This window comes from Rhinoraja longicauda, chromosome 29 (genome assembly GCF_053455715.1).
Source record: "Rhinoraja longicauda isolate Sanriku21f chromosome 29, sRhiLon1.1, whole genome shotgun sequence".
In the NCBI taxonomy this organism is placed as follows: domain Eukaryota; kingdom Metazoa; phylum Chordata; class Chondrichthyes; order Rajiformes; family Arhynchobatidae; genus Rhinoraja; species Rhinoraja longicauda.
This window is the reverse complement of record NC_135981.1, coordinates 26,491,418-26,516,145: the sequence shown is the minus strand read 5'-3', so window position 1 is coordinate 26,516,145 and position 24,728 is coordinate 26,491,418. Positions and strand designations below refer to the sequence as shown.

The following is a 24,728-nucleotide window of genomic DNA, read 5'->3' as shown; positions in this document are numbered from 1 at the left end:
AAACTTATGATGCAGTGAAAGTAAAGAGACTGTACAATGAACAAGTCATAAATGCAAAACACAATTAGAAACCAGTTCCATGGTAGTGCGAGAGGTGGTCCATAGTGTTCCGTTGACCTGATGCATTCTACTGAAAAGCAAATTGTTATCCTCTTTACCAGTCCTGCACTCTTCAATCTCTGTCTGGACGCAGGAAGAAGCAGCACAGCCATTCTTTGCATTTGGTCAGATTTTCCAAAGTGTGGTTGGAAACCATTGTGCATTGAACCATTGAGATGGAGCAGTAAGCGTTCTGATGTTGGTAAAGCAGTGGTCGAGGATATTGGGTCATCTGGTGTTGAAGGTGATGGGTTGATGGGAGTTCAGCCAATACTTCTAGGCTGCTTGATGTCTCCACCAATGACTTAGGAAGGTTGCATTGTACGCCGTTTCATGCTTGTTGATCATGGAGCGCGTGTCTGTCTGATGCGGGATGTGGACTACAGTCAGAGAAGTCCCTTGGTAGATAAAGTGATTAGTAGAATAATCTGGGAGCTTTGTTGGATGTGAGGTGAAATAGTATAGCAAGAAGGATGTGGATAATGTAGAGAGGATCCAGAAGAGTTTCACCAGAATGTTTCCTGGGTATTGGCTTTAAAGAGAGGTTGGACAAACTTGGATTGTTTTCTCCGAAATGTCAAAGGTGGGGAGGAGACCTGATAGGTTATAAAATGAGAGGCATCGATAGAAGAGACAGGCTGAACCTCTTCCACAGGGGGGAGAAAGCTGGAAGAGAGGAAGGGGCAGGACAAAGCCCAGCAAGCGAAAGGTGGTTGCAGGGATTGAATGACATATAGGTGGACAAAGCCAGAGATGAAAAGCCGCAAGGTGTGAGTCAAGGATGGGAGATGTTCACAATGTGAAACGAGAGGATGGAATACAGGTGGAAGGGAGGGGAGAGGGAGAAATGGATGTGCATCCAGGTGGGGAACTAGGAAGAAAAGGGAACAAAGAGAGGGGAAGGAAGTATTTGTAGATTAGCTACCTAAAATTGGAGGATTCAATGTTCATAGCAGTGGGCTGTAAGCTACCCAAGTGAAATATGAGGTGCTGTTCCTTCAGTTTGCATGTGGCCTCATTCTGGCAATGGAGAAGGCCCAGGACAGAAAGCAGGGAAGTTAAAATGGACCGAAACTAAGATGTTTCCACCATTTTCTGTTATACTTCAAAACCAAGATCTTTCATGTGTTGATGCCCCCTCGTGGGTGGCCCTTCAGATTTAAGGATGACTTGCACCTCATCGCATAACAGAGATTGAATAAGGATGTAAAGAACTTGTGTTTTATTGTCATGCCATTATACTCCACAAATTTGCTTTGCTCTTCAACAAGATCATGACTAAACGTGTACCTCAAATGTAATTATTATTCTGCACTGTCATCACATCCTTTGATTCACGTAATGTCCAGATATCTATTGATTTATTTTGAATGAAGCTCCACAGTCTCAAGGGATAGAGTGATCTAAAGATTTTTACCCTGGTGTGAGCCTTTTGTCCTTAAGCCAATCCAACCGCAAGGTTGTCTTTCCCTTTGTAATGGTGCCTTCTGTAAAATAATTATTTACACACATTCAAATGTAGTTGCCATACATGGTGACCTGATCTGGTCTAAGCTCCAGTATATAGTTCAAGAGCCTCTTGTGTGTGATCCCTGGCAGTGATTTTTTTCACTGAAAACTTCGGATTTGTGGGTGAGGTTTGATGTCTACCAGTGCTTTATTGACATGTGTGAAATTTTAAGTAATGATAGATGCGTACATTTTGTGTTCCGATTGGAGGGACTCAAATTTAAGTTACTTCTGATGATTAATCACATAATTAAAATTTGAAGTGCATTGTAAATCTCTGACACTGAAAATATATATTTTAAAGGAAATCTGCAAGGAGGTTTAAAGCATAGAAGATGCCACGAAAGACCTTGATACAAGATTATGAAGAAGTCACATTGAAAAATTGTCCAATTTCAGGGAAGGCTTTTTACCTAGATCTTCCAGATAATAAGAGCACCAAACGTTTGGAGGATATTGTGAAAAAAATGGGAGGGGTATGTACTATGGTCTCTGTATTGGAACTTCCATTAACTGTTATTGTTTAATTCTTTATGTTTTGTAACATTGTGATATGTCTTACAAAGTCATTCTAACATTCTTGATGATTTTATTATGGGTAGGAAATTGTTCCAAATGAAAATGCAAAATTGCATCTGTGCAGTATATTATGTGTTCACTTTGGTTGAATAGGAAAGTTGAAAATAAGCCAAACACTGCAGAAATGTTTTTCACATGCAGCCAATACTACATTAGATTGTGTAGCAAGGACATAGAGTATCAACAACTACTAGCAGTAGAAGAGGCAAGAGAAGAACCAATGCCAAAATACTGTTGTAAGGAAAGATTAAAGGTTCTAAAGTTTATGATAGATACTGCAATATAAATGCATAACATAAATTTATAACTATGACAAATTAAGCTGGCTGTGAAAAAAGAATTTAAAACTAGTTAGTTCAAAATCCAACAGCAATATCAGCAAGTACTTAACAAACTATCACATAAACAGACTTGCAGGTCGCAATGTGAAATCAAAATTGGTTATGAGACTACTGTTTGCCGTTTAAAAGGTTCTGTATAATCTTTCAGGATTGATGAGCTGGGTAAATTTAATGCAGGCGGAGACAGTAAGACTGGTGGGAGAACTGGGAATGGGAGGGGATGGGGAGAGGATGGGGAGAGAGAGGGAAAGAAAGGGCTATTTGAAGTTAGAGAAGTCAATGTTCATGCTGCTTGGGCGTAAGCTACCCTAGCGAAAAAAGAGGTGCTGTTCCTCCAATTTGTGCTGGGCCTCACTCTGACAATGGAGGAGGCCCAGGACAGAAAGGTCAGATTGGGAATGTGAGGGGGGGTTAAAGTGCTGAGCAACTGGGAGATAGGTTGAGACGGACTGAACCGAGGTGTTCAGCGAAACGATCGCCGAGCCTGCGCTTGGTCTCGCTGATGTACAGAAGTTGACACCTGGAACAGAGGATGCAGTAGATGAGGTTGGTTGAGGTGCAAGTGAACCTTTGCCTCACCTGAGAAGACCATCAGGGTCCTTGGATGGAGTCGAGGGGGGAGGTAAAGGGACAGGTGTTGCGTCTCCTGCGGTTGCAGGGGAAAGTACCTGGGGAGGGGGTGGTTTAGGTGGGAAGGGACAAGTTGACCAGGGAGTTGCGGAGGGAAAGGACTCTGCAGAAAAGGGGTGGAGATGGGAAGATGTGTGGTCTCAGTGGCCCAAAGGGACTGTTTCCACGCTGTATCTCTAAACCAAACTAAAAAAGGATAAACAATTGTCAAAACGACAGACTGATCATGGATACTAGTCAAGAGGGTGTAATTGTCATATGTAACAGTGACAGAACAATGAAATTATTGCATGCTATAGCTTAATGGTCCTGTAAATTCAATAATACAAATAAATATAAAATAATAAAAACTAATAACTGAAATACAAAGTGACTATAATAGTGCAATACCAAAGTCTAGTGCAACCAAAGACATAGTCCATCAAAGATCATAGTTGCTGAGGTTCGTGTTCTGTTGTGTTCAAGGGCCTGATCTTTCCTCTCTCACCTTAAATCTGTCCCCTGGTTTGACACCCTTTTTCCGGGAACAAGATGGAAACCATTCCCTATATTTTTGCCCCTCATGATTTTGTGTACCTCCAAAGGTTGCCCCTCAATCTCCTTCACAGGAAAAAAAGTTTATCTGGATCTTGTTGTTAACCACCTTCACTGTCCACAAATTTAATGTCAAGGTCTCACACAAGAGATTCACCCCCAATAATCAGTCTGAAGAAGGGTCCTGACCAAAGCATCACTTATCCATATTCTCTTGGGATGCTGCCTGACCCGCTGAGTTATTCCAGTACTTTGTGTCTTTTTGTAAATCAACATCTACTGTTCCTTATTTCTAATCTCTCCCTCAATATCAGCAAATTGAAGGAGCCAGTCTTCGACAACCATGTTGCCACTGTAGCCTAGGAAGCACACCAATACATGTACTTCCTCAGACGAAGAAGAAAATTTGGCCTGTCTCCAATGATTCTTACCAATTTGTACAGATGTACAATAGTAAGCAAAGCATCCTACCCTAAGCATAACAGCTGGGGTAGTGGCCACTGCTATGCCCAAGACCATAAGAAATTACAGAGTTGTATATGCAGGCCAGCCCATCATTTAAACTACTCTGTAGGAAAGAACTGCAGATACTGGTTTAAATTGAAGGTAGACACAAAAATCTGGTGTAACTCAGTGGGACAGGCAGGACATCTCTGGAGAGATTTAAACTACTCTTGCCAAGCAGAAGATACAACAACATTAAAGCTCATAGTTCCAGATTCAAGAACAGCCTTGTCGCTGTTATCACACTCTTGGATGTACCCCTCCAGTGCTAGGGATGAATTTCCAATCTGCCTCATTGCAGACCTTGCACTATTTTTAATTTTCCACCTTCTATGTAGCTACAACACTATATATTACTATGACACTATACAGCACTTTGTTTAATTTCTCTTTTGCTCTACTTGATGTACTATGTATGGCATTTATTTGTTGAGAAATTAGATTCAGAGTTAACATTTCAAATACAGTTAGATTTGTATAAGTATTTTACTAATATGTTATCCTTTTCCCTGAATTGCAGACAATTGAAAGCTTTCTCAGTAAAGAAGTGAGTTGTGTGATTTCCAACAGCAAGGAAGCAAACATTCAGAGTAAATCCTATTTAGCATCAGTTCCAAACAGGATACATTTGAAAAAAGACCAAGCTAATTCGTCTCATTCAATCAACTTCAGAAATGGTCAGACGGTATGTGAGTAATGATGAGAACTGTAAATTCAGTCACCTCTGCATTCCGTTGCTCATGCGTACCATTGAATATTGGTGGTGGGCCACTTGACGTTAAAGTAATTTGCACTTCTTTTGAATTATGTTTGTTCTTTGAACAACAGTTAAACTAAATCAGGAGAACTAAAATCAATCAACATATTTGCTGACAGCACTTATAACATTAAGTTTGAATGCATAACAATATTGATTCACTGTGGTGCTGGATAGTTATCGGGAGATGAATTTTTCCAATCTCTTTCATAACCTTAAGTCTAAATGTAAATATCACAAAATGGCATCAGTTTTAGACAATAGATAATAGGTGCAGGAGTAGGCCATTCGGCCCTTCGAGCCAGCTCCGCCATTCAATGTAAGAAAATAACTGCAGAAGGTATTTATTTCACAAAATGCTGGAGTGACTCAGCAGGCCAGGCAGCATCTCAGGAGAGAAGGAATGGATGACGTTTCAGGTCGAGACCCTTCTTCAGACTGATGTCAGGGGGGCGGGACAAAGGAAGGATATAGGTGGAGACAGGAAGATAGAGGGAGAATTGGGAAGGGGGAGGGGAAGAGAGGGACAGAGGAACTATCTAAAGTTGGAGAAGTCAATGTTCATACCGCTGGGCTGCAAGCTGCCCAGGCGAAATATGAGGTGCTGTTCCTCCAATTTCCGGTGGGCATCACTATGGCACTGGTGGAGGCCCATGACAGAAAGGTCAGACTGGGAGTGGGAGGGGGAGTTAAAGTACTGGAGGAAAGAGGATCTAGGGGGGTAGAGGAACTGAACGAAATTTGCATTAGGGGAGAAATAGTATTGGGTAGACTGATGGGACTGAAGGTTGATAAATCCCCAGGGCCTGATGGTCTACATCCTAGGGTAATCAGGGAGGTGGCTCTAGAAATAGTGGACGCATTGGTGATCATTTTCCAATGTTCAATAGATTCAGGATCAGTTCCTGTGGATTGGAGGATTGCTATGTTATCCCACTTTTCAAGAAAGGAGCGAGAGAGAAAATGGAGAATTACAGACCAGTTAGCGTGACATCGGTGGTGGGGAAGATGCTGGAGTCAATTATTAAAGAGGTAATAACAGTGCATTTGGATAGCAGTAAAAGGATAAGTCCAAGTCAGCATGGATTTATGAAAGGGAAATCATGCTTGACTAATCATCTGGAATTTTTTGAGGATGTGACAAGTAAAATGGATGAAGGGGAGCCAATGGATGTAGTGTATCTAGACTTTCAGAAAGCCTTTGATAAGGTCCCACACGGGAGATTGGTGAGCAAAATTAGAGCACATGGTATTGGGGGTAGGGTGTTGACATGGATAGAGAATTGGTTGGCAGACGGGAAGCAAAGAGTAGGAGTAAACGGATCCTTTTCAGAATGGCAGGCGGTGGTGAGTGGAGTGCCACAAGGCTCGGTGTTGGGGCCGCAACTGTTTACCATATATATTGATGATTTGGATGAAGGAATTAGAAGTAACACTAGCATGTTTGCGGATGACACAAAGCTGGGTGGTAGTGTGAACTGTGAAGAGGGTGTTAGGAGGTTACAGGGTGATCTGGACATGTTGAGTGAGTGGGCAGATGCGTGGCAGATGCAGTATAATAAAGATAAATGTGAGGTTATCCACTTTGGCGGCAAAAACAAGGAGGCAGATTATCATCTCAATGGTGTCAGGTTAGGTAAGGGGGATGTGCAGCGAGACCTGGGTGTCCTTGTACACCAGTCACTGAAAGTTGGCGTGCAAGTACAGCAGGCAGTGAAGAAAGCTAATGGCATGTTGACCTTCATAGCGAGAGGATTTCAGTATTGGAATAAAGAGGTTCTTCTGCAGTTGTATAGGGCCCTGGTAAGACCACATTTGTAGTATTGTGTGCAGTTTTGGTCTCCTAATTTGAGGAAGGACATCCTTGTAATTGAGGCAGTGCAGTGTAGGTTCACGAGATTGATCCCTGGGATGGCGGGACTGTCATATGAGGAAAGATTGAAAAGACGAGGCTTGTATTCACTCCAGTTTAGGATGAGAGGTGATCTTATAGAGACATATATATAAAATTATAAAAGGACTGGACAAGCTAGATCCAGGAAAAGTGTTCCCAATGTTGGGCGAGTCCAGAACCAGGGGCCACAGTCTTAGAATAAAGGGGAGGCCATTTAAAACTGAGGTGAGGAGGAACTTTTTCACCCGGAGAGTTGTGAATTTGTGGAATTCTCTGCCACAGAGGGTAGTGGAGGCCAAATCACTGGATGGATTTGATGGATTTAAGAGCTCTAGGGGCTAGTGGAATCAAGGGATATGGGGAGAAGGCAGGCACAGTTTATTGATTGTGGATGATCAACCATGATCACAATGAATGGCGGTGCTGGCTCAAAGGGCCAAATGTTTTCTATGACCTCTTTGCTCCTCTATACTCAACTCCTCTTGTCATAAAGGCCAACATGCCATTAGCTTTCTTCACTGCCTGCTGTACCTGTATGCTAACTTTAAGTGACTGATGAACAAGGATACCCAGATCTCTTTGTACTTCCCCATTTCCTAACTTGACACCATTCAGATAATAATCTGTCTTCCTGTTCTTACCACCAAAGTGGATGACCTCACATTTATCCACATTAAACTGCATCTGCCATGCATCAGCCCACTCACACAACCTGTCCAGGTCACCCTGCATCCTCGTAGCATCCTCCTCACAGTTCACACTGCCACCCAGCTTTGTGTCATCTGCAAATTTGCTATTGTTACTTTTAATCCCTTCATCTATGTCATTAATGTATATTGTAAATTGCTGCGGTCCCAGCACCGAGCCTTGCGGTACCCCACTAGTCACTGCCTGCCATCCTGAAAGGGACCCGTTAATCCCTACTCTTTGTTTCCTGTCTGCCAACCAATTTTCTATCCATGTCAACACCCTACCCCCAATACCATGTGCTCTAATCTTGCCCACTAACCTATGTGGGACCTTATCAAAGGCTTTCTCAAAGTCCAGGTACACTACATCCACTGGCTCTCCCTTGTCCATTTTCCAAGTTACATCCTCAAAAAATTCCAGAAGATTAGTCAAGCATGATTTCCCCTTCGTAAATCCATGCTGACTCGGAATGATCTTGTTACCGCTATCCAAGTGTTCTGCAATTTCTTCTTTTATAATTGACTCCAGCATCTTCCCCACCACTGATGTCAGGCTAACTGGTCTATAATTTCCCGTTTTCTCTCTCCCTCCTTTCTTTAAAAAGTGGGATAACATTAGCTACCCTCCAATCCACAGGAATTGATCCTGAGTCTATCGAACATTGGAAAATGATCACCAATGCGTCCACGATTTCTATAGCCACTTATGTACCCTGGGATGCAGACAATCGCCCTGGGGATTTATCAGCCTTCAGTCCCATCAGTCTACACAACACCATTTCCAGCCTAATGTGAATTTCCTTCAGTTCCTCCGTCACCCGAGGACCTCTGTCCACTAGTACATCTGGGAGATTGTTTGTGTCTTAATGAAGGCAGATCCAAAGTACCTGTTCAACTCGTCTGCCATTTCCTTGTTCCCCATAATAAATTCACCTGCTTCTGTCTTCAAGGGACCCACATTTGTCTTAACTATTTTTTTTCTCTTCACATACCTAAAGAAGCTTTTACTATCCTCCTTTATATTCTTGGCTAGTTTACCTTCGTACCTCATCTTTTCTCACTGTTTTGCCTTTTTAGTTATCTTCTGTTGCACTTTAAAAGAGTACCAATCCTCTGGCTTCCCGCTCATCTTTACTGTGTTATACCTCTTCTTCTTTATTTTTATACTGCCTTGACTTCCCTTGTCAGCCACGGTTGCCTCTTGCTCCCCTTAGAATCTTTCTTCCTCTTTGGAATGAACTGATCCTGCACCTTCAGTATTATTCCCAGAAATACCTGCCATTGTTGTTCCACCGTCTTCCCTGCTAGGGTAAAATCTTGTATAGTGTAAACTCCAATAATCTGCAATCAATTATTTGGAAATCTGGATAATTCACCATCTGCCTCTTGGGCCACGTTTCCTGACCTCCTTTTTAACTTGCCATGGCCACATTTTCCATGCTCCTTTTAAACTTACCAGGTTCACTTAAAATGGAAATGTGACTACTTGGTAATTTTGTTTTAAAAAATGAATTAAATGAATGTTGGATTATTATTTGGAAAACATCCAATAGAACACAAAATCTGTCAATTTTGCACTCCCAAAATTGAATATGTCAGATTATCAGTTTTACTGCAAGGTGATTGTGTAAAAATAAGATATACTTAATAGGAAGTTAGCAATTCATTTATTTTCGAATAGCATTACAGATGATTTTCATCTGGTTAATGTAGTAAAATGCTGTTGGTAATTTTGACATCTGGTGGAGATAATTTTCACACAGTAAATGCCTTTTATTCTTTCCAAAAGTTTTACCATAATGAAATAATGATCTGGTAATTATTTCTACCTCAGATCAGCAGAGGAAAACGACTACTTGAAAAAGTGATCAAGAACAATGTAAGTAGCTCAATTTTACAAAATCAGTTAAATGTTTATTATGTATTTAACATATTTCCATCTAAGTCAAAATGCTAAGTGAATAAATTCTAGCACCGAGCTATAAAAATTAAGGATCCCAATTGTACTCTTTGGTCTGTCGTTGATCTATGCTGATTTAACAGTGGAGATGCTGCAGTTGTCGTACGTGACACAAAGATAACATGGTCCTACAGCATGGAACGGTTCCATCGGTCCAGCTTGCCCCTATCGGCCATGGTGCCCTACCTACACTAGACCCACCTGCCCACATTTGGCCTATATCCCCTCTAAGCCCTTCCTACCCATGTACCTGTCCAAATATCTTTTAACTGTTGGTATAGTTTCTGCTTTAACTACCTCCTCTGGCAGCTCATTCCATATGTCCACCACACTCTGAGTGGGAAAGTTGCCTCTCGGATTCCTATTAAATCTTTTCTTTCTCAACCTAAACCCGTATCCTCTGGTTCTTGATTCCCCAACTCTGAGTAAACGATTCTGCGCATCTACCTTATCTATTGGCCTCGTGATGTTATACACCTCTATTAGATCACCTCACATCCTCCTACGCTCCGGGGAGTAAAGTCCTAGCCTGCCCAGCCTCTCCTTATCGCTTTAAGCCCTGAAGTTCTGGCAACATCCTCGTAAATCTCTGCACAATTTCCAGCCTAACAACATATTTTCTATAGCAGGATGACTAAATCTGAACACGATATTCCAACTGTGGCCTCACCAGACCTTATACAGATTTCGGATCAAACGGGTTTCTGATCTCAAAAGAAAATCATTAGAAATGTTAGTTCGCAGTTTTAAAGAACAAATCAGAGGTTATAGGGAGAAGGCAGGAGAATGGGGTTAGGAGGGAAAGATAGATCAGCCATGATTGAATGGCAGAGTAGACTTGATGGGCCGAATGGTCTAATTCTACTCCTAATGAGAAAAAGTCAGAGATATGGGAGGGGAGAAAAGAATGGGAATAAGGTGGAATGATGGTGTCAAGCAGAAGAGAGTGGCCAGTTAAGAAACAATTCATAGTTTATGTGAAAAGTAAATGGGAATAGTAAAATCATTATCTGAAGTGGTTGCTCTTGAGTGCTCAGTCCAAAAGGCGCTAATGTGTCTTCTCAGAAAATGAACAGATCTTCTTTATGTTTCTGTTGATGTACATCCAGGGGAAGAAGAGGACTAAGGGTATCTTATGATTTAAATAGGAAGAGGAGAGGCCATAAATGCAAGAATGAAATGGACTGTCAAGGGGCCTGTCAATTACAATGAAAGGGACATAGTCATGTGATAGTAGAATGGGGCCATTTGCCCTCCGCGGCCTTTTAATTATGGCTGACCTATCTTTCCCTCTCAAACCCATTCTCCTGCCTTCTCCCTATAACTTTTGATACCCTTACTAATCAAGAACATCAATTTCCATTTAAAAAAAAAACCTAATAACATCCTCCACAGCCATCTGTGGCAACGAATTCCACAGATTCAGCACCCTCTGTCCAAAGAAATTCTTCCTCATCTACTTTCCAAAGGTATGTCCTTTTATTTTGAGGCTGTACCTGGCCCTAGACGCTCCCTCTAGTGCAAACAATCTCTGCACATCAACTCTAGGCCTTTCACAATTTGGTCAGTTTAAATGAGGTCAAGAGTGGTTTATTGTCATGTGTCCCAGATAGAACAATGAAATTCTTACTTGCTGCAGCACAACAGAATATGTAAACAATATAATAAACGAGAGAATAAAAGTCCAGTGTGTATATATCCACATACAAATGCACATACACACACACACATATGTACACACAAACGTACACACAAAAAACAAACAATAGTAGTGCAATTATAACAATAATAGTCTATTGTAGTTCCACCAACCCCACCCCCCCCCCCCTCAAAACAAGCTACAGAACACTAAAAACATACATTTAACACATACTATTAAAATGCAAAGAAGAAAGGGACAGACAGACTGTTGGTGAGGCAGCCATCGCTGCCGCTACCCGGTGGTTAGAGCAAAGCCAAGGATAGTATATAAATAAGTCAAGAAAGGCAAGAGTTGGAGATGGACCATGTGACAGTGAGGCAAGGTGGAAAATGGCGGCAAGGTTGGTGAAGTCACCCTGCACAGGATATTACCAGGAAGCAGCCGCGATGCAGACATCAAATAACAAGAATAACATGTAATGTGATCTTTAAAGGAATGGAACTAAGAATGTTTTAGGATAACTGAAGTGGCATTGACTTGGATCTAAGAATGGAACTAAGAATATTTTATGATAACTGAAGACTTGGATCCTTAGCGGTTACCCCATATCATTTATTTTAGTGACCAGCTGGATTATTGTGGAGGTATTCTCTGCTCTGTCAGCATGCCGGAATTTTATTTGTAAATTTTATTTGTGGATTCCATGAATTCCAAGTACAGAAGTTGAAAAGCAGCATTTCCAATGTGCTATCTTCAATTTTGTTTACTGACAGGAATGTGGAGTTGGTAACAGTACTTTGGCTAATGCACGCTCCTGGGGAGTGAAAATCTTACATCTGGATGGTATCCTTTCCGATTATAAAATATCATTGTACTTGTATAACGATAGTAATTGATTGTTGCTTTGAGTTTTGCTCCATTAATTGCATAATTCATTAACCTAATTAGCATCAGAAACAAATTGAAAATGACAAACTACAACAAGGCATTGTGTGCTGATGTGTAATAGCTTAAAGCTACTACTGTGTGGCAATGGTTGCCTGTGAATGCATAATTCATTAAAAAAATCTTGTTGGGCCAAATGCTGAGTTTAAAACGTGAATCCTAAACTAGAATGTGTCCAGAAGTAAACACAATGGCGCAGCGGTAGAGTTGGTGCCTTTCAGCGCCAGAGATCCGGGTTTGATCCTGGCAATGGGTGCTTGTCTGTGCGGCGTTTGTACGTTTTCCCTGTGACCCTGTAGATTTTCTCCTGGTTTTTCGGTTTTCTCCCACATTCTAAAGACGTACAGCTTTGTCCGTTAATTGACTTTGGTAAAATTGCAAATTGTCTCTTGTGTGTAGGGTAGTACTAGTATTTGGGTGTTCACTGGTCTGTGCTGACTTGGTGGACTGAAATGAAGCATAACGTTTTGGGAATTTCCCATAGCCGTCTTCAGCAATCGACGTCACAATGGGATCCACCCGGGTGACGGGAGTGGCAGCCAATGAGGGGGCCACGATGGCTGCTGGGGGCACGACCGGCCCTAGTGACGGGAGTGGCTGCCAATTAGGAGGGAGGGGGGCTGCTGAGCCGAAGGGCTGCCGCTAGCTATAATAAATGTGCGGTCCCCGTCGCCAGGAGGACGAGCTGCGTTTTTGACGTCAGTCCGCGCTTGCGCAGCTGGGGCCCGTCGATCTAATACGACTTTGCGATGGTGCAAATGGTAGCGAGCCGCAGCTCACTTCCGGCCACGTGAGGGGGGGATGGAGTGGGGACATGGGAGGGGGTGTGGGGAATAAGGGGGGTTGAGGGGGGGTGGCGTGGGTGAGGGGGATGGGTAAGGGGAGTTCAGGGGGGATGGAGTGAGTGAGTGGGGGGAGGGGAGGAGGGGGTGATAAGGGGTGTGGGGGGAGGAGCGGGGGTTGAGGGGGGATGCAGTGGGTGAGTGGGGGGACAGATAAAGGTGGTTGAGGGGGGATTGAGTGGGGGGAGGGGAGGGTGCTCAACCAACGCAGGAGTTTGGGGGGATTGAGGGGGGATGGAGTGGGTGATTGGCTGAGGTGGGAGGAAGGGGGATGGATGGTGTGGGGGTGAGGGGAGGGGGGGGATAAGGGGAGGAGGGGGGATGGAGTGGAGGGAGGGGCAGAGGGGATGGAGTGGAGGGGAGGGGTGCTGGACCAATGCAGGAGAGGTTTGGGCCCAACGGGTCCAGGGTCTAGCAGTTCATAAGTATTTGGAGTTCTTGTCAGATCACTGATTCTGTGAGATTATGTTGGATTATGTTCAAAACAGCCCACCCTGGGAAGGAACAAGGAACCATCAATAGCAGCTTCTGGACTTTGCTGCACAGTTTCATGGTGACCGTATTACTGTGTTTACATCTGGAAATTTTCGTTCTCATTTATGTAGCATGGCCACAAGTGGAAAAAAATTTCTCTTGTCTTTAATCCTTGCTTGCATTCGGCCTTGAGCTGAACATAAGATAAGACCTGCACATATCTTGTGCGTAAAGATTATTTGTTTATTTTTCTTCCTTAGGAGAGGTGGATCACTGACTAGATCATCACTTTGCGCTATCCCAACTTATTCTTGAGAGGATGGTGATGATCTCTGTTTTTGAAGTACTTCGGTCCATACGACGATGGTATTTTTTGTGCCAATGGGCACGTTGTTTAAGGATGGGAATTTGTGCCCAGAGTTACTGAAAGTGACACACGTACCAGTTGTCTGGTTCTCCTAATTGCCTATATGGCAGATGTTACTGGTTCTGGAGGTGCTCTGTACAGTTGTAGAATTTTTCTGAATATTTTATATTTCATTTTTAATCCAATACTGTTTCCTGTGTCTTTCATAGTTGATAACTAATATCTATCTTTTCTGATACACTTACAATTTACATAATTTTTATCTGCCGTGAATCTATTTTCTGTCCACATTTTTAATCAACAGTTCTATTATTCACAACACTATATATGTATAAACACACAATGCTGGAGTAACTTAATGGGACAGGCAGCATCTCTGGAGAGAAGGAATGGGTGACGTTTCAGGTCGAGCCCTTCTTCAGACCCGAAACGTCACCCATTCCTTCTCTCCGGAGATGCTGCCTGACCCGCTGAGTTACTCCAGCATTTTGTCTACCTTCGATTTAAACCAGCATGTGCAGTTCTTTCCTACACACTATATATGTACAGTTATACCCCTCCTCAACAATAGGATTAGCCTTGAGTGATAGCTTGACAGATCCACAACTTTATCAATGTAAACATTCTCATTCTGTGAATTTGTTGAAGATCTCGTGTGCACCGCATTTTAAAAAAATGGACCTTAACTACAGTGAAGATCTACTGGCATATTTTGAAAAGAGGGGTGTTAAACTGCTAAACACCAATAGAAAGACTCTGGTAAGTTATATTTTGATCCTGAGATAGGCAAAAAAAAACATGACTAGCAGAAAATGAAATGGCTTAATCAAACTATATTCAAGTATTGTTCAGTTGAATCAAAAGTATAACTCCCAAGTACTCAATGATCCTTGAAATATAGTTTGATTAAGCCATTTCATCTTCTACTATTCATAATTTATTTTGCAAAGATTCAATTAGAACATTCCAATGCAGATTCAGATCTGATTTTAAGACTTTATTGCTTATTGATTATTTAAAATATGGTTGTCCAATTAGCACTCTTGTAGTAATGTATCTCTTAGATTATGAATTGCTGGATGTTTAATCATTAGAGCTACATAATTTTCAATTATGCTATTTAAAAGGTTGCTGCTGTATTATTTAGTGGTAATAGCACCATCTCCAGCGGACCCCCTCCTCTTGGACTCACTAGAACTTTTCATTTCCAACTGCTGGCATGACATTAACCGCCTCAAATTCTCCACTCCCCTAACTCACTCTAACCTCTCCCCTCCTGAACGTACAGCCCTGCACTCACTCTGCAACAACCCCGACTTAGTCATCAAACCCGCTGACAAGGGAGGTGCTGTGGTAGTCTGGCGTGCTGACCTCTACCGGACCGAGGCCAGACAACAACTCTCAGACACCTCCTCCTACTTATCTTTGGACAACAATGCAATACAATATATCTTTATTGTCATGTTACAGGGGTACAACGAGATTGGGAATGCGCCTCCCATACGATGCAATAAATCAATTATCTAATCAGTATTAATTTCAACAACTCAATGAAACAAATTAGAACAGTTTTAAAACAGAATAAAGTGCAAGTAGATCTGTGCCGGTTCACTGTGCGATGTGACCATCCGGCTCAGCAGCAGCGGTTCATAGCAGCTATGGCCCTGGGGATGAAGCTGTTCCTGAGTGGAGGTGCGGGCGTAGAAGGCCTTGTATCATCTGCCCGATGGTAGAAGTTCGAACAGACTGTTGCAGGGGTGTGAAGAGTCTTTGTGGATGCTGGTGGCTTTTCTGAGGCATCGTGTGTTGTAGATGCCCTCCAAGGCTGGTAGCTGTGTTCCGATAGTCTGAGCTCTATGAACTACCCGCTGAAGAGCTTTCCTCTCTGCCTCCGTGCAGCTGAGATGCCACACAGGGATGCCATGTGTTAGGATGCTCTCTATGGTGCAGTGGTAGAAGGTCGTCAGCAGCTGTTGGGGGTAGACCAGACTTTTTCAGTGTTCTTAGGTAGAACAGTCGTTGCTGCACCTTCTTGACCAGCGCAGCAGTGTTAGTGGACCATGTTAGGTCCTCCGAAATGTGAGTGCCCAGAAACTTGAAGCTGGACACTCTCTCCACACTGACCCCATTGATAAGGATCGGGGCGTATTCCCCATTGTGTGACCTACAGAAGTTGATGATCAGCTCCTTGGTTTTGGTGGTATTTAGGGACAGGTTGTTATCAGAGCACCAGTCCGCCAGGTTCTGCACCTCCGCTCTGTAGTTTATTTCATCACCGTTGGTGATCAGCCCGATCACCGTTGTGTCGTCTGCAAACTTGACAATGGTGTTGGTGTCGAATGCAGGAACACAGTCGTGTGTGAAGAGGGAGTAGAGCATGGGGCTCAGAACACAGCCCTGTGGTGTGCCGGTACTCGGGGTGATAGTGGAGGACAGATGCGGGCCCATTCTCACTGCCTGCGGTCGCTCCAGCAGGAAGTCCAGGATCCAGTTGCATAACGACGAGCTGAAGACCATGACCCCACCGACGGGCACCTGACCGTAATCACCAACACTATCGCTGACCTCACCAATTCCGGCGCTCTACCCTCTAATGCCTCCAACCTTATCGTTTCCCCGCCCCACCCGATTTTACCTACTCCCTAAAATCCTTAAACAGAACTGTACTGGCAGACCCATTATTTCTACCTGTTCATGTCCCACCGAACTATTTCCACCACCTCGACTCCATCCTATCCCCCCTGGTCAAATCCCTCCCCACCCGGGATGAGGTGTTTCACACTAGGGCATCACATGCTCCGTCTCAATAACTTCCGGTTTCCAGGCCCCCACTCCCTCATCTTTACCATTGATGTCCAGTCACTCTACACTTCCATCCCCCACAAGGATGGTCTTGAAGCCCTCCGTTTCTTCCTCGACCGTAGAACCAGCCAATCTCCATCTACTAACACTCCTCCGCCTAGCAGAGCTGGTTCTTACCCTTAACAACTTTTCCTTTGACTCCTCCCACTTCCTCCAAACCAGAGGCGTAGCTATGGGCACTCGCATGGGCCCTAGCTATGCCTGCCTCGTTGTCGGGTATGTCGAACAATCCCTGTTCCAGATGTACACTGGCCCCATCCCCGAACTCTACCTCCGCTACATTGATGACTGTATTGGTGCTACCTCTTGTACCCATGCAGAACTCACTGACTTCATACACTTCACTTCCAATTTCCATCCTGCTCTTAAATATACTTGAACCATCTCTGACATCTCCCTACCGTTTCTGGATCTCACCATCTTCATCACAGGAGACAGACTAGTGACTGACATCTACTACAAACCCACTGACTCGCACAGCTATCTGGACTACACTTCTTCCCACCCTGTCTCCTGCAAAAAGTCTATCCCCTACTCCCAATTCCTCCATCTACGCCGCATCTGCGCCCGGGATGAGGTGTTTCACACTAGGGCATCAGAGATGTCCTCATTCTTTACGAAACGGGGCTTGCCCTCTTCCATTATAGATGAAGCTCTCACTAGGGCCTCCTCTATATCCTGCTGCTCTGCTCTTGCTCCCCCTCCCCCCCATTCGTAACAAGGACAGAATCCCCCTTGTCCTCACCTTCCACCCCATCAGCCAGCATATCCAACAAATCGACATTTCCGTCACCTCCAACGGGACCCCACTACTGGCCACATCTTCCCATCTCCTTTCCTTTCTGCGTTCCGCAGAGACCGTTCCCTCCGTAACTCCCTGGTCCACTTGTCCCTTCCTACCCAAACCACCCCCTCCCCAGGCACTTTCCCCTGCAACCGCAGAAGATGCAACACCTGTCCCTTTACCTCCCCCCCCCTTGACTCCATCCAAGGATCCAAGCAGTCTTTCCAGGTGCGACAGAGGTTCACCTGCAACTCCTCCAACCTCATCTATTGTATCTGCTGTTCCAGATGTCAACTTCTCTACATCGGTGAGACCAAACGCAGGCTTGGTGATCGTTTCGCTCAACATCTTCACTCAGTCCGCATTAACCAACCTGATCTCCCGGTGGCTGAGCACTTCAACTCTCACTCCCAGTCTGACCTTTCTGTCATGGGCCTCCGCCAGTGTTATAATGAGGCCCACCGGAAATTGGAGGAACAGCGCCTACTATTTCGCTTGGGCAGCTTACAGCCCAGCGGTATGAACATTGACTTCTCTAACTTTAGATAGTTCCTCTGTCCCTCTCTTCCCCATCCCAGTTCTCCCACTGTCTTCCTGTCTCCACCTATATCCTTTCTTTGCCCCCCCCCCCCCCCCCCCCCGACATCAGTCTGAAGAAGGGTCTCGATCCGAAACGTTACCCATTCCTTCTCTCCTAGATGATGCCTGACCTGCTGAGTTACTCCAGCATTTTGTGATACCTTCGATTTGTACCAGCATCTGCAGTTATTTTCCTACACAACCTTTCTCCAAGCAGTTATGGAACTGACCTTAAATGTTTTTCTTTTTTGCTGAGACAACAATTTAATACATGCTTAAATATTAATTTATATCTTGAGAGTCAGTACACGCTGCCTATATTAACCACTTGAATAAATGTAATCATTATTATTTACTTTAAATAGTCTCATTTGAATGTTTCCCTGTCCAAAGCTACAGATTGTGTAATTAACACCACAATAAACAGAATTGCAAAGAGAAGAGGTAATATTGTTTACAATAAGAATTTAGTTAATGGCTGCAGAATATAACTATTTTTGCTGTAATGAAAACAGATCTGTAAATTTCACCAAGGCAAATTTTATGCTGCAGACAATATCCTTTAGAGTATTGTGTTTAAATTTCACTGTCCGCGTTTAAGGCAAAGGAAAGTATATATTTGTGTTGATGCAGTCTTTAAAAATAAAATCTTTCAAATTCAATTGATTTCAACACCATTTTTGGGGTGTTTTTCAGGGCAATGGACAGACATCTCATTCTGCTTACAAGAGTACTAAAGGTAAGTTATTATATGGTTCTTATGTTTTTGGAATGTAACTTTTAATACTGGTAGCCAAAATAGTTTGTCAATTTATCTACAGTCTTTAATGATATCGAAAATTTTGGCTCCTTTGTTTCATTTATTGAGGAAAATGTGAGATCATCCAATTTGGTGTATAACAGAAGAGTAGAATGCTTGTTAATTGGTGATTGATAGGGTAGTGTTGATGTCCAAAGGCAGCCGGGTGTCTAAAGGCCAGCATGCAGACATAGCAATGACTTGGCGGGCAGATGGTGCATTAGCTTTTATCATGAGAGTGTTTGATTTACATGGGTAATGAAGTCTTATTACGTTGGAACTTTGGCACCTGGATTTTTGTGCAAATTTGATCTGCTCATCTAAGAAAGGATACACTTGCAAGAGAGGGAGCGCAGCAAAGATTTACGACATTGCTTTCAGCTTTTCTACAACGTGCACCAGAGTGGATAACCTTGTGTTTTTCCACGGTATATTCATTTAATTTGACCACATCCTGAGGAGATTCAGCACAATATTGTCTGGGATGGAGCTTTTCAGTTATGAGGAGAGAGTCCCGATCGGTTTCGCTTCTCCCAGGAGATCACTCAGTTCTTTTGGGTGGGCGGTTGGAGTAGCGGCCGGGCGGTAGGTTTAGTAACCGAGCGCGGGGCTTTGTTTGGAGAGTATGACTGCCAGGGCAGTTTTTTGTTCTGGGTGTCGGATGTGGGGAATCTGGGAGTCTGATAGTCTTCCAGACATCCACATCTGCGCCAGGTGTGACGAGATGGGGCTCCTAAGGGACCGTATTAGGAACCTGGAGCGGCAGATTGATGACCTCCGTCTGATCAGGGAGAGTGAGGAGGTTATAGATAGGAGTTACAGAGAGGTGGTCACTCCAAGACCACGGGAGGTAGACAAGTGGGTCACTGTTAGGGGGGGCAAGGAACAGAGGCAGGGACTAGGGAGTACCCCGGTGGCTGTACCCCTTGGAAATAAGTACTCCTGTTTAAGTACTGTTGGGGGGGACAGCCTACCTGGGGGCAACGACGGTGCCCGGGCCTCTGGCAAGGAGTCCGGCCCTGTTGCTCAGAAGGGTAGGGAAAGGAAGAGGAGAGCAGTAGTAATAGGGGACTCTATAGTGAGGGGGTCAGATAGGCGTTTCTGTGGACGCAGTCGGGAGACCCGGATGGTGGTTTGCCTCCCTGGTGCCGGTGTCCGGGATGTGTCTGAGCGTGTCCAGGATATCCTGAAAGGGGAGGGAGAGGAGCCAGAGGTCGTGGTACATATAGGTACCAACAATATAGGTAGGATAAGGGAAGAGGTCCTGAAAGGAGAATTCAGGGGGCTAGGAAGAGAGTTTAAAAAAAAGGACTTCCAAAGTAATAATCTCAGGCTTACTGCCTGTGCCACGCGATAGTGAGAATAGGAATGGAGTGAGGTGGAGGATAAATACGTGGCTGAGGAACTGGTGCAGGGAGCAGGGTTTCAAGTTTCTGGATCATTGGGACCTCTTCTGGGGGAATTATGACCTGTACAAAAAGGACGGGTTGCATCTGAACCCGAGGGGAACCAATATCCTGGCGGGGAGATTTGCTAAAATAACTGCGGAGACTTTAAACTAGTACGGTTGGGGGGAGGGACTCAAACACAGATAGCTAATAGGCAGTGTGAGGCAGGAGGCAGAAAAGGGAAACACTCAGACCCAATATGTAGGAGAGAAAGAAGGGAAAAGAAATAAACTGAGAATAAGAAATGATGGGTCCCTTAAATGTGTATATTTTAATGCTAGGAGCATTGTAAGAAAGGTGGATGAGCTTAGAGCGTGGATTGACATCTGGAAGTATGATGTTGTGGCGATCAGTGAAACATGGTTGCAGGAGGGTTCCGATTGGCAATTAAATATTCCAGGATTTCATTGTTTCAGATGTGATAGAATCGGAGGGGCAAGAGGTGGGGGTGTTGCATTGCTTGTCAGGGAGGATATCACAGCAGTGCTTTGGCAGGACAGACTAGAAGGCTCGATTAAGGAGGCTGTTTGGGTGGAACTCAGAAATGAGAAAGGTTTAGCAACACTTATAGGGGTGTATTATAGACCGCCAAATAGGGAACGAGAATTGGAAGAGCAAATATGTAAGGAGATAGCAGATATTAGTAGTAAGCACAGAGTGGTGATTGTGGGTGATTTCAATGTTCCGTATATAGACTGGGAATCACATTCTGTTAAAGGGCTGGATGGTTTGGAGTTTGTAAAATGTGTGCAGGATAGTTTTTTGCAGCAATACGTAGAGGTGCCTACCAGAGAAGGGGCAGTGTTGGACCTCCTGTTAGGAAATGAGATGGGTCAGGTGACGGAGGTATGTGTTGAGCAGCACTTTGGGTCTAGTGATCATAATGCCATTAGTTTCAATATCATTATGGAGAAGGTCAAATCTGGACCAAGGGTTGAGATTTTGGATTGGAGAAAGGCTAATTTTGAGGAGATGAGAAAGGATTTAAAAGGAGTGAAATGGAAATTGTTGTTTTATGAAAAGGATATAATAGAGAAATGGAGGATATTTAAAGGTGAAATTTTGAGAGTACAGAGTCTTTATGTCCCTGTTCGGTGGAAAGGAAAGAATAATAATTTGAAAGAGCCGTGGTTTTCCAGGGAAATTGGACACTTGGTTCGGAAAAAGAGGGAGATATACAATAAATATAAGCGGCAGGGAGTAAATGAGGTTCTTGAGGAATATAAAGAATGTAAAAGGAATCTTAAAAAGGAAATTAGAAAAGCGAAAAAAAGATATGAGGCTGCTTTGGCAAGTAATGTAAAAGTAAACCCCAAGGGGTTCTACAGATATGTCAATAGCAAAAGGATAGTGAGGGATAAAATTGGTCCATTAGAGAGTCAGAGTGGACAGCTATGTGCTGAGCCGGAAGAAATGGGGGAGATATTAAACAATTTCTTTTCTTCGGTATTTACCGAGGAGAAGGATATTGAATTATGTGAGGTAAGCGAAACAAGTAGAGTAGTGATGGAAATTAGGAGGATTAAAGAAGAGGAGGTACGGACACTTTTGAAGAATATAAAAGTGGATAAGTCTCCAGGTCCTGATAGGATATTCCCTAGGACATTGAGGGAAGTTAGTGCAGAAATAGCAGGGGCTATGACGGAAATATTTCAAACGTCATTAGAAACAGGGATGGTGCCGGAAGATTGGCGCATTGCGCATGTTGTGCCTTTGTTTAAAAAAGGTTGTAAAAGTAAACCTAGCAATTATAGACCTATTAGTTTGACGTCTGTGGTGGGAAAATTAATGGAAAAGATACTTAGGGACAATATATATAATTATTTGGATAATCAAGGCCTGATTAGAAACAGTCAACATGGATTTGTGCCTGGAAGGTCATGTTTGACTAATCTTCTTGAATTTTTTGAAGAGGTTACCAGGGAAATTGATAAGGGCAAGGCTGTGGATGTTGTCTATATGGACTTCAGTAAGGCATTTGACAAGGTTCCACATGGAAGGTTGATTAAGAAGGTTAAATCGTTGGGTATTAATAGTGAGGTTGCAAGATGGATTCAACAATGGCTGAATGGGAGATACCAGAGGGTAACGGTTGACAATTGTATGTCAGGTTGGAGGCCAGTGTCTAGTGGAGTGCCCCAAGGATCTGTGTTGGGTCCACTGTTGTTTGTCATTTACATTAATGATCTGGATGATGGTGTGGCAAATTGGATTAGTAAATATGCAGATGATACTAAGATAGGTGGAGTAGTTGATAGTGAGGTAGATTTTCAAAGTCTACAGAGAGACTTGGGCCTTTTGGAAGGGTGGGCTGAAAGATGGCAGATGGAGTTTAATGCTGATAAGTGTGAGGTGCTGCATTTTGGTAGGACAAATCAAAATAGGACGTACAGGGTAAATGGTAGGGAATTGAGGAATGCAGTGGAACAGAGGGATCTGGGAATAACTGTGCATTGTTCCCTGAAGGTGGAATCTCATGTGGATAGGGTGGTGAAGAAGGCGTTTGGTATGCTTGCCTTTATAAATCAGAGCATCGAGTATAGAAGTTGGGATGTAATGTTGAAATTGTACAGGGCATTGGTGAGGCCGAATCTGGAGTATGGTGTGCAGTTCTGGTCGCCAAATTATAGGAAGGATGTCGACAAAATGGAGAGGGTACAGAGGAGATTTACTAGAATGTTGCCTGGGTTTCAGCACTTAGGCTACAGAGAGAGGTTGAACAGGTTGGGTCTTTATTCTTTGGAGCGTAGAAGGTTGAGGGGGGACTTGATAGAGGTTTTTAAAATTTTGAGAGGGACGGACAGAGTTGACGTGGGTAGGCTTTTCCCTTTGAGAGTGGGGAAGATTCCAACAAGGGGACATAGCTTCAGAATTGAGGGACAAAGGTTTAGGGGTAACATGAGGGGGAACTTCTTTACTCAGAGGGTTGTGGCTGTATGGAATGGGCTTCCGGTGGAAGTGGTGGAGGCTGGCTCGATTTTATTATTTAAGAGTAAATTGGATAGGTATATGGATAAGAGGGGATTAGAGGGTTATGGTCTGAGTGCAGGTAGATGAGACTAGGTCAGGGAGAATGGTCGGCGTGGACTGGTAGGGCCGGACAGGCCTGTTTCCATGCTGTAGTTGTTATATGTTATAAACTGTCGAGGTTAAGCAAGGACCTGATTTTAAACTTATGATCAGTAGCAATAACTGCAGGAAACCTTTCTCCATATCAGAAGAAGCTAAAACTAGAGGACATAGATTTAGGCTATGGGGTAAAAAATTTAGAGGGAATTTGAGAGGGCATTTTTCACGTAGAGAGCGATGATTATCTGGAATACACTGTGGGGGGGAGTGGTGGAAACAGCCACTGACAATATTTAAGAAGTCTCCATGAGTACTTCTTATGGAGTACTCATAAGAAGTAGAGGACGGGTTAACCAGAGAGTTGCGAAGGGAATGATCTCTGCGGAAGCAGAAATGGGTGGAGATGGGAAGATGTGGCTAGTGGTGGGATCTCGTTGGAGATGGTGAAAATGTCGGAAGATTATGCAACGGCTGATCAGGTGAAAGGTGAGGACTAAGGGGACTCTGTTCCTGTTGCAACTGGGGGGGAAGAGGAGCAAGAGCCCCCTCCGCTCTTGTTCCCCCTCCCCCCAGTCGCAACAGGGACAGAGTCCCCTTAATCCTCACGTTTCACCTCATCAGCGCTAATCTCTTTTGATGTCATGTTTTCACACCTTACTCTTCCTTATCTCTGTGTCTCCCTCTCTCCTGACTCTCAGTCTGAAGAAGGGTCTCAACCTGAAATGTCACCCATTCCTTCTATCCAGAGATATTGCCTGTCCCGCTGAGTTACTCCAACATTTTGTGTGTACGGTGTAAACCGGCATCTGCAGTTCCTTCCTACACATCCTTGGAACCAGCCATTGGGTTCATTCAGATCAGAGATTGATGGATTTATGGACATGTGGGAAATAGTGCTGAGAGTGCTTAGCCTATTAATTGCCCAGCTATCGGAAAGTTGCCATTAAGTTGGAAAGAGCGCAAAGATGATGTACGAGGATTTTGTCATGACTCAAGGGACTGAGTTACAGGAAGAGATTGTGCAGGCTAGGACTTTATTTCTTGGATCTAAGGAGACTAAGCAGTAATCTTATAGAAGTATACAAGATTATGAGGGGCATAGATTGGGTAAATGCACACAGCCTTTGGTGGAAGACCTTGAAGGATGGCATACTGCTGCTTCTATTCCTCATCTTCTTATTGCACATTGCCTTTTACATTACACCAATTCCGTCAATCCTGTTTTCCCCTCCCCCTCTCGTACCTTTTGCCTGTCAACTCTCCTGCAATTTTTCTACCACCCAGGATTTCATTCAAATGGTGACACGTGACACGTCCGGGAGTATAGCATCCCTCTGCTACAGTCAAATTGCAGTTTATATTATGTTATTGAGTTTATAGTCTGGTGTCTATAATCCCCTCTATAAAACTGACTCAGACTA

General features: G+C 43.7%; 1 protein-coding gene across 2 annotated transcripts in view; it reads left to right on the top strand.

Moving 5' to 3' along the window:
* Positions 1-24,728, top strand: part of LOC144607585 (uncharacterized) — a 44,086-nt gene that overhangs the window by 2,791 nt on the left and 16,567 nt on the right. The window contains exons 2-7 of one of the 2 annotated variants that reach the window (XM_078424503.1): positions 1,913-2,084; positions 4,717-4,881; positions 9,371-9,415; positions 11,912-11,981; positions 14,464-14,525; positions 18,688-18,730. In XM_078424503.1, coding sequence (XP_078280629.1) covers positions 1,944-2,084; positions 4,717-4,881; positions 9,371-9,415; positions 11,912-11,981; positions 14,464-14,525; positions 18,688-18,730 — 526 coding nt within the window. In that variant the 5' untranslated portion in view covers positions 1,913-1,943. Of the gene's footprint in view, positions 1-1,912; positions 2,085-4,716; positions 4,882-9,370; positions 9,416-11,911; positions 11,982-14,463; positions 14,526-18,687; positions 18,731-24,728 lie in introns of those variants that run through there. The other variant, XM_078424504.1, reaches the window with a different exon arrangement.